The sequence below is a fragment of the Camelina sativa genome, chromosome 12 (assembly GCF_000633955.1).
Source record: "Camelina sativa cultivar DH55 chromosome 12, Cs, whole genome shotgun sequence".
In the NCBI taxonomy this organism is placed as follows: domain Eukaryota; kingdom Viridiplantae; phylum Streptophyta; class Magnoliopsida; order Brassicales; family Brassicaceae; genus Camelina; species Camelina sativa.
In genome coordinates, this window is record NC_025696.1 from 7,468,600 (window position 1) to 7,480,115 (window position 11,516).

General features: G+C 35.1%; 4 protein-coding genes across 4 annotated transcripts; 3 read left to right on the forward strand and 1 right to left on the reverse strand.

The window, feature by feature from the left end:
- On the forward strand, positions 5–331 carry LOC104733274 (stigma-specific STIG1-like protein 1; the record flags this gene model as incomplete). The annotated part of the gene is made up of 1 exon (XM_019233502.1): positions 5–331. A coding segment is annotated over one exon (327 nt), but the record flags the coding sequence as incomplete, so codon positions are not given.
- On the forward strand, positions 658–2,419 carry LOC104730703 (proline synthase co-transcribed bacterial homolog protein). Its single transcript, XM_010449900.2, has 7 exons — positions 658–962; positions 1,089–1,155; positions 1,286–1,332; positions 1,545–1,632; positions 1,726–1,859; positions 1,988–2,086; positions 2,218–2,419. The coding sequence occupies exons 1-7, from the start codon at positions 741–743 to the stop codon at positions 2,293–2,295; spliced, it is 735 nt and encodes a 244-aa protein (XP_010448202.1). The 5' UTR covers positions 658–740; the 3' UTR covers positions 2,296–2,419.
- On the forward strand, positions 6,496–9,071 carry LOC104730704 (GDP-L-galactose phosphorylase 1). Its single transcript, XM_010449901.2, has 7 exons — positions 6,496–7,105; positions 7,189–7,307; positions 7,397–7,456; positions 7,564–7,806; positions 7,897–8,082; positions 8,180–8,428; positions 8,517–9,071. The coding sequence occupies exons 1-7, from the start codon at positions 6,994–6,996 to the stop codon at positions 8,874–8,876; spliced, it is 1,329 nt and encodes a 442-aa protein (XP_010448203.1). The 5' UTR covers positions 6,496–6,993; the 3' UTR covers positions 8,877–9,071.
- LOC104730705 (small ubiquitin-related modifier 1) lies at positions 9,770–11,258 on the reverse strand. Its single transcript, XM_010449902.2, has 3 exons — positions 10,998–11,258; positions 10,219–10,368; positions 9,770–10,107 (listed from the first exon to the last, which is right to left on the reverse strand). Exons 1-3 carry the CDS (start codon positions 11,070–11,072, stop codon positions 10,006–10,008), a joined length of 327 nt encoding a protein of 108 aa, XP_010448204.1. The 5' UTR covers positions 11,073–11,258; the 3' UTR covers positions 9,770–10,005.

The window sequence follows — 11,516 nt, forward strand, 5'->3', positions numbered from 1 at the left end:
GACTATAAGGCCAAGTCGGTTCTTGGCTCAGAAGGAAGTAGGCGAGCGAAACCCTAACGCTGCGGACCATTGCAACAAGGACCCTGAAATATGTAATCTCTACGGAGGCGGAGGAAACAACTCGACGGTGACATGCTGCAACAACAAATGCATAGACGTGAGCAACGACGACAAGAACTGCGGCGCGTGTAAAAACAAATGCAAGTTCTCACAAACATGTTGTCGCGGGCAATGCGTTTACTTGGCTTACGACAAACGTCATTGTGGACAGTGTAGCAATCCGTGTGTGCTCGGCGAGTTGTGCGTCTATGGTCTATGTAACTACGCGTGAATATTGATTGATCCATCACACGAGAAGGGCCGGGGCTCGCGTATATATAGTATACCGCAATCTAATTAACTAAAGCTACATAATTAAAAATCTCTATTATGTCCAAGTTGAATGAATAAGTGGTGTATGTAATTTTGAATCCCATAAAGTTTTGAACGGGTATATAAAAAAAAATACGATTTTTGATTTTGTTTATGCAAATATCCAAAACTCATAAACTAATTCTAATACGTAGTACTTAAATCAAAAAAATTATTAACGAGCTTGTGGACCGTCGTGGATCACAATATCCAAAAGCCATAAACTAATTTAATCACGTGGGGAAAAATTGTGACCACGACGAAAATTGTTAATTTCCGAAAATAGCCCCAAATTGCTTAGGCGTGCGTTCTCCTACGAACGAGTGGCGATGGCAGCTCCAGCGGTGGAGGCAACCGCCGCAACTGCTCTCCGGTCTGTCATTCTGAGGGCTCGTAAGGCGGCGGAGCAAGTAGGAAGAGATCCGGAGCGGGTCAGGGTCCTTGCGGTCTCAAAGACTAAACCGGTCTCACTTATCCGCCAAATCTACGATGCAGGACACCGCTGCTTCGGCGAGAATTACGTCCAGGAAATCATCGATAAAGCTCCACAGGTTCATCAATTTATATCTACGATTGATTCTCAGTATTGTTTAGAGATTGAACCTCGCCGTCTCAATTTTACAGTTCATACTTTGATGGTAACGAGTTTCTCGTTCAATTTTGTTTGGTATATGCAGCTTCCTGAAGATATAGAGTGGCACTTCGTGGGACATTTGCAGAGCAACAAAGCCAAAACGCTACTGAGTGTGACTTTTAAAATTTCCAATTATCTTTGAATACATAATGACTCTTCAAGCTTTATGGAGTGAATTGTAACTACTGATATTAAGGGTTTGTGAAAGTGAAACTCTTTTTTGTAATCTAATGTTTGCAGCTGGAGTACCTAACTTGGCAATGGTTCATGGTGTAGATGGCGAAAAGGTAATATAACTTCACTCATAACTTCAGTTCTAAGATTGGATTCTCTCTAAGGATAACTACTAGCAGATACATAGATGTTCTGTAAGATAGTTTAAGATTAGAGTGATGAGAAAGCAGTGTTATGTTGCGCAATTGAGTTTGCTAAGAGGTTTTGGTTTGATGTTTTATTTTGTTGCAACATTTTGTAACTGATTATGACTCGAATCATATAGGTAGCAAACCATCTAGATCGAGCTGTTTCAAACCTTGGGAGACATCCACTAAAGGTTCTGGTCCAAGTGAATACAAGCGGAGAAGTGTGTGAGTATATTTTCCAACCTGTCCTGTAAATTGATATGGTTGTCCTGCTTCGTCCATTGGCTGGCTAACTGTTTGTTCTTTAAACTGGTGCAGCAAAATCTGGAATCGAACCTTCCAGTGTTGTAGAGCTAGCAAGACATGTGAAACTCCACTGTCCGAATCTTGTATTCTCCGGATTAATGACTATTGGGATGCCTGACTATACGTCTACTCCAGAGAACTTCAGGGTATGCCACTGAATCTACTCTATCCGTGTACATGTTCATATATAAGGCTATTGTTCTACAAAACCCTCGCGGGTTATTTCTACACTTTTACTTATCAAGGTTTATTATTTCCCTCTTCAACTGGACAGACACTTTCAAACTGTAGAGCTGATGTGTGCAAGGCACTTGGAGTGGCTGAGGATCAATTTGAACTGTCCATGGGCATGTCGGGTGACTTCGAGCAAGCGGTAATATCTTTTGTCTCTCTTATAATATCTTTGGCATAGAATCATTTGAATGTTCTCTTACTTTCATCCAAGGAACCTCAAATGTAGAAGATGGTATTTGACTATACTTCTTTGAACTTATGGAACTGCAGATTGAAATGGGAAGCACCAATGTCAGGGTTGGTTCCACAATTTTTGGACCACGAGAGTACCCCAAAAAAGCAACATAGTAACTATCACTCAAAACACTTATTGTAAACTTGCTTATGTATAATGTTACTTTTGTTGATTATTAGAAATATATATTCTTTGTGATAAAATATACATTACAAAAATCAACACATTTGGTCGTTAGTGTTAAAGAGCTTGTTGTGTTTGGGTTTGCGATGTGGACTACCATTTAAGTGCTCTGTTCTCCATCATTGGTTTGAAAAACCGTTTTCTATAAGCAAGTAGCAAATTCGGAGTAGTTGCCAATAAAAATTGATAATGTCCAAAACATGAATTTCGTATTTACGAGTTGAGGTCTAAAGATCATGATGATAAAAGAAAACTAACGGTAATGGAAGGATGAGGGCGTACAATTTGTGTCGATATTGCAAAACAAATGATGGACCACTAAACTATGTGGTTCAAGAACATCCTTTCCTTTCCTTAGATCCGTGAGTCTCCACTTTTTTTTTTTTTTTTTTTCCTTCATTGTTTTTGTTCGTTTGTAATTTTGTATGTCATGATAAATATTCACAAAATTCATGGTATGTGGGAAAGTTATTCATAAAATGATAATTAAAAATTGACTCGATTGTGTGGTGAATTATTGACAAGAAATAATCTATATACTAGAATATATGTCGTGCTATAAAGCATGAATCAACATTTTGTTTCAAAAGTTATTATACAATAATAAAAGTTATTGTTATAGTTGTTTAAAATGTTATTTTGTTTGAGGCAGTATTTACTTTTAATATTACAATTGTTTGGTAAATCTACATATACCTTTTTACATACTAATTATTTTAGAATATTATCGTATTTTAATTTGTTTGATGTATATTATCAATTTATATTGTTTGACGGTTGTATTTGCTTCATTGTTTTGTGAACTATTTTAATGTATTAATTATTATATTCTAATTGTGAGCAAATAAAATTTATTATTTTATTAATCACATAATTTTAATTTTACCAACCCACCGATGTGGAAATTAAAAACACACGTTTTTCATTATGTCTTCGTTTTAAAAAATTCAGATCACAATATATACAGGAAAATAAAACAATTTTTATATTTATTTATCATATGTATTTTATGATAATTCAAAACAATTTTTAAATATAATAAAAGAAATATGATAAGAGAATCATAATTGAAAATCTTCCAAATATAGTTATTAAAATAATAATTTGGATACTTTTTAGATATTAAAACTTACTTTTAAAAATTCTGATTGGTTTACAAAATTTTAAAATTAATTAATAATTTTCGTCCATAATTAATTAAAGATAGAAAATATATATTTTTTTAGAAACTAATAATTATTTTAAAAGATTTTGTTAGTCTTATATTTAAATTACATTTTCCTCTTTACTAAAAAAAATTAAACATTTGCCTTTAAAGCCAATGGCATGACAATGTAATTTTTTTACACTTTATGATGTTAATTTTATATTGGTACTTCCCAATTAATATAGTAGGATATAGTAATAATCAAGCGGCAGATCTAAAACAAATTTTATAGGATGCAAAAAATGATAAATACTAATATTTTAAAATTTTAATGAAGATAAATATATATATATATATATATATCCATTCTGCTAAGATTATTTATTTAAGTTGTGGTATAGATGTTTATCATAAAAACAAGATAATTACAACAAACAATAAAATAGGTATTATGCAAATATTATGCAAAACTTATGCAAATATCATGAAAAAATTATGCAATATTATGCAAATGGAGAATAGTTACTTTGCATTAAAAATACAATTCAATTGGAAAGAAAGTAAAGCTCGTGAAAAACGCAAGGCAACCCAACCCAACCCAACTACTTCTTCTTATTTTTCGACTAAGTGGCCTATCGTAGGAATGCTTCCATGCAGGGTAATTAGTCTTTCATTGGACATGCGAATGTGAAAGAGTTTACTAGAAAACTGAATTCTAGTGTTATTCGATTAAACATTTTATCAAGTCTTTTAAATTCTGTTGTTAGTGGATTAAGTATATTTAACTAGTTTTTTAAATTAATTTAGAATCTAGTGTTATTCAAGTAGTTAAATTTTCATTTCTGTTAAATTCTACTCTTTTATTATATATTTGGGATTAGTCTACTCTTTTATTATATATTTGTAAGATTATGTATAAAGTTATTAGGATCAGCGCGGGGGAAAATTTTATATACATGTTCATTTTAAATAACTCAAATATGTAGTAAGATTGTATCTCTATGTTAGTGTATGATAACATTAGGGGATAAAATACACATAAAATTAAGTTAATAATATAGTGTACCCTATGTTTCTTGACTACATTATATCAGTCGAATATACAATTGTTTATATAATAAATATAATTTATTGTTTATAATAAATAAAATAAATCTGGTAATCATATGTATTTGGTATGAATATGAGATCTTAGGAGAAAGTTATGAGATCTCGTAATCATATATATTTTGAATTTATGATTAATATGTCATATCTCGTCTAATTCATTTTAATGTTGCATAAATTGTAGGATTAATCTTTACCGGATTTGGTTCGAGAAATTATATTCAGATTTGTTTGAATTTGGTTCGAGGAATAAAAATATAGATGTGTAATTTGGATCACCCATGCATGGTTTTCCAATATTTTTCAACCTGTATCCGAAATAGTTAATTCTAGTTATGATCCGATCCAAAAATAATTTTGTATTTCTCTTTTACTAATATAATGATATTTGTCGATTAATTACTAGAAATATATTAATTCTTTTGCGATAAACCAATGTGTATTCACAATATATCAACACATTTGGTCGTTAGAGTTAAAGAGCTTGTTACCATTTTAAGGGCTCTGTTCTCCATATTTGGGTTTTTCTACAAGTTAAAACATTTATTTGGGGTTTCTCTTTGGCTGATTAACAAATACTTGCCAGAAAACTCTATAAAAATATGATGTTTGCATGTAGATAGAGAAGATGTTCCTCTGGAAACTGATGACCACAAAAACGCTTGACTAAAGAGGATTTGAGTTTTCTTCCCTTGGGTCAACCGCAGTTATGATTCAATATATACCACTTATTTATTTTGATTTCATTGCTGTTGACCGCTTGAATTTTGACTTACATGCATGGTAGTGACACTGCCACCGCCATAACTATTCAAACCTTTAACTACACATACGAATTTTTTTTTTGGGTGGTATCTTTAATTTCTTGATGCAATATAAATTCGTATTTACATGTTGAGGTCTTAAGATCATGATAAATGGTTTGATAAAATAAAACTAACGGTAAATCGGTACGTAATGGAAGGAGGAGGGCTTCGATTTGTAGATATTGCCAAACAAAAACAATGGACCACGAAATTATGTGGTTCAAGAACTATATCCTTTCCTTAGATTCCGAGGATCTTCACTTCTGTTTTTTTTGTTTACCTTTTTTGTTTTTTTTTGTTCATTTGTAATTTGGTAATAATGTCATAAAGAAACAAAACTCTCCAAAAGCTATGGTCTAAAACTATTCACATTATTTCTATATACGTAAGTCTAAAATCTTAGCTTCGCAATATATCGACTGAACATGAACGATGGTCCTCGTTACCCCAACTGAGCCTCGTAGAAGTTGCTACAACCACACATCGTCTCATGAAAAAGCATGACCATATAAACTTTTATGTAATGACAACATAAAACAACAATAAAAACACAAACTACTACCTTTTATTTTACCGAGATATATATGCCACATGAACTTTCTATTGCGTATATTTGATTGCAACCTCTTATTAGATAGCAGTAGCTAGTCTCTTACTTGCATGCAGAAAACTACAATCCCACTTAAATTTATTTGATAACTATATTTTAATAACACATATTTACATAGAGTATAATTCATAATAGATAATGTATATATCTTCTTTGCACTGATCCTAACATTTTCTATTCGTATATTCGATTTTTGTTCTTAATCTTTAGCCGACTAACCAAAACTTTGGTAAACTAGCTAAGTTAGACAAGATAAGGAAATCACGAGGAAAAAATAGTTAAGGAAAAAAATAAAATAATTAATAGAAAAGAAACTTCACGTCCGAATCACAACCACAGAAAAAATAAAGAGAAAAGAAAAGTTATATATAAAAAATAAAAATAAAATTAATTTTAATATATATATTTGTCGTTAGTAAATTCTCTGGTTCACTCATCTCCTATCTCTATTTAAAGCCCATTCGATATCTCCTAAGACACTGTATCCGCAAAAACCAAATTGTTCTAGGAATCAAATCTCTCTTTTATCAAATTGTATAAACCCAAATCAAAAAGATATCTCCTTTTTTGCTGTTTTGAGTGTCGGGTTCGGTGAAATCTGTAAATCTTTCTCCGGCGTGCGTTTTCGATTTTCACCAAAAAATTGGGGACATCAGGTGATCGGCATCACGGCTATACACGGGATATTTCCGGGTGTTAGCTTTCATGTCCGTATAGTTCGACGTAAGGGTTGTTTAATCGAAACTAATCCTTTGCCGCACGGGGGACGTGGAGCTCTGCCGTCTGAAGGCGGCAGCCCTTCTGATCTCCTCTTTCTTGCCGGAGGCGGTTCCTACTTCATCTCCCAATCTTATATTAGCTTCTAGGTTTTAGGGTTTGTGTTAGAGATTCCTTTTTTTTTTCTATTTGCTTTGGTTCTATCGATTTTATCTTTTGGGGGTTAGAAGGAATTGAGAGAATGTTGAAAATTAAGAGAGTTCCGACTGTCGTATCGAACTACCAGAAGGATGAGGCGGCTGATGAATCCGTTGGCTGTGGACGGAATTGCCTCGGCGCATGTTGCATTAATGGTACGTTTTGAAAGCTGAACCGTCTTTTTTTGTTGTTGTTGTTGTTAAATTTTACCTATTTGATTCACTTACGTTTGTTTCAGGTGCTAGGCTTCCTTTGTATGCCTGTAAGAATCTGGAAAAATCCAGAGAGAAGATTGTGGTCAGCCATGAAGCTGAAGAGCCTCCTGTGGCTTTTCTCGAGTCTCTCGTTCTCGGAGAGGTAAAAATTATTTGCATACATAGATCAAAACGAGTTTAGTGGATTCTGCTGAGTAATCATTATATTAATCAATTCTTTAATGTTTTCAGTGGGAGGATAGGTTCCAAAGAGGACTTTTCCGCTATGATGTCACTGCATGCGAAACCAAAGTAATTGTCTTTCTTATACCTTGTTTGACAATCTAGTGATGTTTGTTTCAATCCGAGATTCTGTTTTACATTGTTTCTTAAGATTGTTTTCTCTTGTTGTTATATAGGTTATCCCGGGGAAGTATGGTTTCGTTGCTCAGCTAAACGAGGGTCGTCACCTAAAGAAGAGGCCAACCGAGTTCCGTGTGGATAAGGTTTTGCAGTCATTTGATGGCAGCAAATTCAACTTCACTAAAGTTGGTCAAGAAGAGCTGCTCTTTCAGTTTGAAGCTGGCGAAGATGGTCAAGTTCAGTTCTTCCCCTGCATGCCTCTTGATCCTGAGAATTCGTTCAGTGTTGTTGCTATCAATGTAAAGAATCTTTTGCAGAGAGCTCTATTTTGTTTTCCTTTGATTGGTTTTGATAGCAAAAGATTAATTCTTTATTGTTTTTTTTAACAGGTTAGCCCGATCGAGTATGGGCATGTGCTGCTGATTCCTCGTGTTCTTGACTGCTTGCCACAGAGGATCGATCACAAAAGCCTTTTGCTTGCAGTTCACATGGCTGCTGAGGCCGCTAATCCTTACTTCAGACTAGGTTACAACAGCCTGGGTGCTTTTGCCACTATCAACCATCTTCACTTTCAGGTATACCTAATAGTGACCCATGCATAATTCCTTTTTTTCCCGGCTTATCTAAGATAACTTGTATTGATTGTTTTGGTGGTAATTTTGTTGGAAACAGGCATATTACCTGGCCATGCCTTTCCCACTTGAGAGAGCTCCTACCAAGAAGATGATAACCACTGTTAGTGGTGTGAAAATCTCAGAGCTTCTGAATTACCCTGTGAGAAGTCTTCTCTTTGAAGGTGGAAGCTCTATGCAAGACCTATCTGATACTGTGTCAGATGCCTGCGTTTGCCTCCAGAACAACAACATACCTTTCAACATCCTCATCGCTGATTGTGGAAGGCAGATCTTCGTGATGCCACAGGTATAACATTAGCTCAAACCGTTGGATCACTACATGTTTTGAATCCACCCAATAAAAGTGAATAACAGTTTCAATATATAAATTGCAGTGTTACGCAGAGAAACAGGCTCTAGGTGAAGTAAGCCCCGAGGTATTGGAAACGCAAGTGAACCCAGCCGTGTGGGAGATAAGTGGTCACATGGTGCTGAAGAGGAAAGAGGATTACGAAGGAGCTTCAGAGGAGAATGCCTGGAGGCTCCTTGCAGAAGCTTCTCTGTCAGAGGAAAGGTTTAAGGAGGTTAATACTCTCATCTTTGAAGCCATAGGTTGTAGTGACCAGGAGGAGGATCTTGAAGGAACCATAGTTCACCAGCAAATCCCTAATGGTGGTGTTAACCAGAAAAGCAATCGTATCCATGGAGGTCCGATCACAAACGGGACTGCGTCTGAGTGCATTGTCCTTCAGTGAACAATAACGTGACTTGGTTGTGTGTATGTATAATTAGAAGCCTAAATAAGCAAACTCTCTTGCTAGTTGCATTTGAAGCTTCTTGGTGTTTTAATGATGGTTGTGGGTATTTTGTGCCTAGCTTTGCTTTTTTTTTTATTAGTGTTGTTATAAGTTCGTGTTTATGATGAATATATATGTTCTTCTCGATGATGACTATTATTCTATAAATATGATACATTCGAAGTCGTGGTCTTAACGCTTAAGTATGTTTCCGTCTCAGCCAAGTGCGTGTATCGAAGTCTATCTAAAATCAACGTACATGTTATTCTTAACGTGTCAGAAAATGAGACAGTACTATTATAACTGCCTTACTGGTTGTTTTGAATCATCAATCATGGGTGTCTTATGTCAGTACTGGTTGTTTTGATCATGGGAGTGTCCTGTGATCATCAACCATCACAATCTCTGTTTGTTAAGCACATCGTGTATAGACAGTACTTTCGATCATGGGTGTGTCTTGTGATCATCAATCACAATCTCTGTTTGTTAAGCATATCGTGTATTAGACAGTACTTATTAGTACTGGTTGTTTTGATCATGGGTGTGTCTTGTGAGACAGTACTGGTTGTTTTGATCATGGGTGTGTCTTGTGATCATGAACCATCACAATCACTGTCTGTTAAGCACATCGTGTATAGACTACAATCACAAACAAGACCAAGGTTCAAGTTACAGTATTTTGTTCCATTGTCTGAGTGGATTTTATAAATTGTTCGCCCATTATCTCAACGAGCTACATATTCCTTCAATAAGGGCTTTTCATCGTTTCATTTACTTGTTTTACCAATTAGTTTTATAAACCCAAGAAATTATAGATAAATCGGGTTAATAACACCTTTTAGCCCAAATAGTAGTAGTAACATAGGATGAGGATCCAAATAACAAACGAACAAAGACGAAAAATCATCCGAATGGTTCTTTTTAACCTTGAATGACCATACACAATTCATAGTTTCTTCTAGAGAGATTAATAATGGCCACGATTAAAAAAAAAAAAAACAAGTCTGGAAATATCCTAATAATGCCGATAACTCCTTAAACCATTCCATATCACACAAAGCCCTACTAAAACCCGGAGGAGGAAGTGTCAAGCCATAGCCATAGCCATAGCCATAGCAACACCAGTACCACCACCGCCACCAGTCTGATGGAGCATGGCATCGATCTCATCACCGTCCTCCATGTCAAGCTGTAGTAGCATCAGGATTATTATTAGCGTTATAATGAAAAGCTACAACTTTTTTTTTAAGAGGGTAAAAAAAAGAGCATGTGTAGATTGAATAATGTGTGTTATATATACCTCATCAGGGGTTTGCTCAGCGCGAAGACGACGTCCATCAAACAAGAAAGCGATGGCGTTCATGTCCTGGGATTGCCTGTCACAGTAAGCATTCATAAGCTTCTTCAGCTGAGTGCTTCTCTTGATCCTAAAAAAGACCTCGTTTCCATCCTATATGGGCAACCACATTACAAAAGTATAACACTGTTAACAAAAGTTCAGAGATAGCATAGGAAACAATAATTGAAATCTTGTGTCTTTCTTTCTTTTGGGAATTCTAAAGTCTCTCTGTTTTGGGTTAGTAAACTGAATAAGTCTCCATATCATATATAATGTGGGCTTTTACTAATGAGAATTCCAAACATAAACACCACTCAAAACTTAATAATGGCGAGAGATTACAAACTCACATCAAGCATAATAAACCAGACAATAGTTTGGCAGCATCGTTCACAAATCCTTATAACATTCAACAACTGTTTCAACTTTACCATTGCAAAATTGTGAAACACATTCAAACAACCAACAGAACTTACAAGCTCTATATACAACTCACACCTAAAATCCAAATTAGGATTGTAGAATTTCATAAACAACTTTGTCCAGTCAAATCCAAAAACCAAAAAGAAAAAAAAAAAAAACCACCAACACTGAGCTTGTTGTACGAAACCCTAAAATTGTTAAACGAGAGAGTAGCCAAATCGGAAAGAAAATAAAACCCTAATTGCAGCTACACGAGAGCTTCAAATCCGAAACCCAAATCTTCAAAAACAAAAGGATAAAAAAAGTAGAAAAAGAACCTGTCCCTTGACTTTGAGATTGATGTGAGCACCACCGTCTCCTGGCTTCTTATCTTCCTCCTGGGTTGCAGACATCGTTTAAGACTCTCTCGTCCGGTGCACAAATACAAAGAATTTATAGAGAACGACGAGAGAGATTCAGACTCCGATCAAACAAGATATATGAAACAAAGTAAATAAATAACACAAAATAGGACTGAAATCTGGAAAATAAAAAGATCTCTCTCTCTCTCTAATTGGCCCCCTGTGGCTTTTTGTACTTGGACGCATCGGATTCCTCTTTATCTCTTTAAAAAGTGGCGAATCGTTGTAGGGCATCTACCCTAATCTAACGGTTCATATTCTCTAGGTTTCTTTTTTATAAATCCAACGGCTGAGAGACACTACTTCTGCGTTTTTTAGATGATATTTATGGGCTTATGAAACTTCTATTGGGCCACATCTATCTGATTCGAACCCATTAGACAATGTGATCCCATCTATTTGAAGAAACGACACAGCCATAAACAATTAAATCGA

What these genes read in the sequence shown, in the direction of transcription:
- LOC104730703 (XM_010449900.2), top strand. Translation starts at nt 741, where the DNA reads ATGGCAGCTCCAGCGGTGGAGGCAACCGCCGCAACTGCTCTCCGGTCT. An exon ending in ATGGTGTAGATGGCGAAAAG is followed by an intron (nt 1,333 to 1,544) that starts GTAATATAACTT and finishes CGAATCATATAG; the next exon opens with GTAGCAAACCATCTAGATCG. An exon ending in CTACTCCAGAGAACTTCAGG is followed by an intron (nt 1,860 to 1,987) that starts GTATGCCACTGA and finishes TCAACTGGACAG; the next exon opens with ACACTTTCAAACTGTAGAGC.
- LOC104730704 (XM_010449901.2), top strand. Translation starts at nt 6,994, where the DNA reads ATGTTGAAAATTAAGAGAGTTCCGACTGTCGTATCGAACTACCAGAAG. An exon ending in TCAGTGTTGTTGCTATCAAT is followed by an intron (nt 7,807 to 7,896) that starts GTAAAGAATCTT and finishes TTTTTTTAACAG; the next exon opens with GTTAGCCCGATCGAGTATGG. An exon ending in TCAACCATCTTCACTTTCAG is followed by an intron (nt 8,083 to 8,179) that starts GTATACCTAATA and finishes TGTTGGAAACAG; the next exon opens with GCATATTACCTGGCCATGCC.
- LOC104730705 (XM_010449902.2), bottom strand. Translation starts at nt 11,072, where the DNA reads ATGTCTGCAACCCAGGAGGAAGATAAGAAGCCAGGAGACGGTGGTGCT. An exon ending in ATCTCAAAGTCAAGGGACAG is followed by an intron (nt 10,369 to 10,997) that starts GTTCTTTTTCTA and finishes TTGCCCATATAG; the next exon opens with GATGGAAACGAGGTCTTTTT. An exon ending in CTGAGCAAACCCCTGATGAG is followed by an intron (nt 10,108 to 10,218) that starts GTATATATAACA and finishes ATGCTACTACAG; the next exon opens with CTTGACATGGAGGACGGTGA.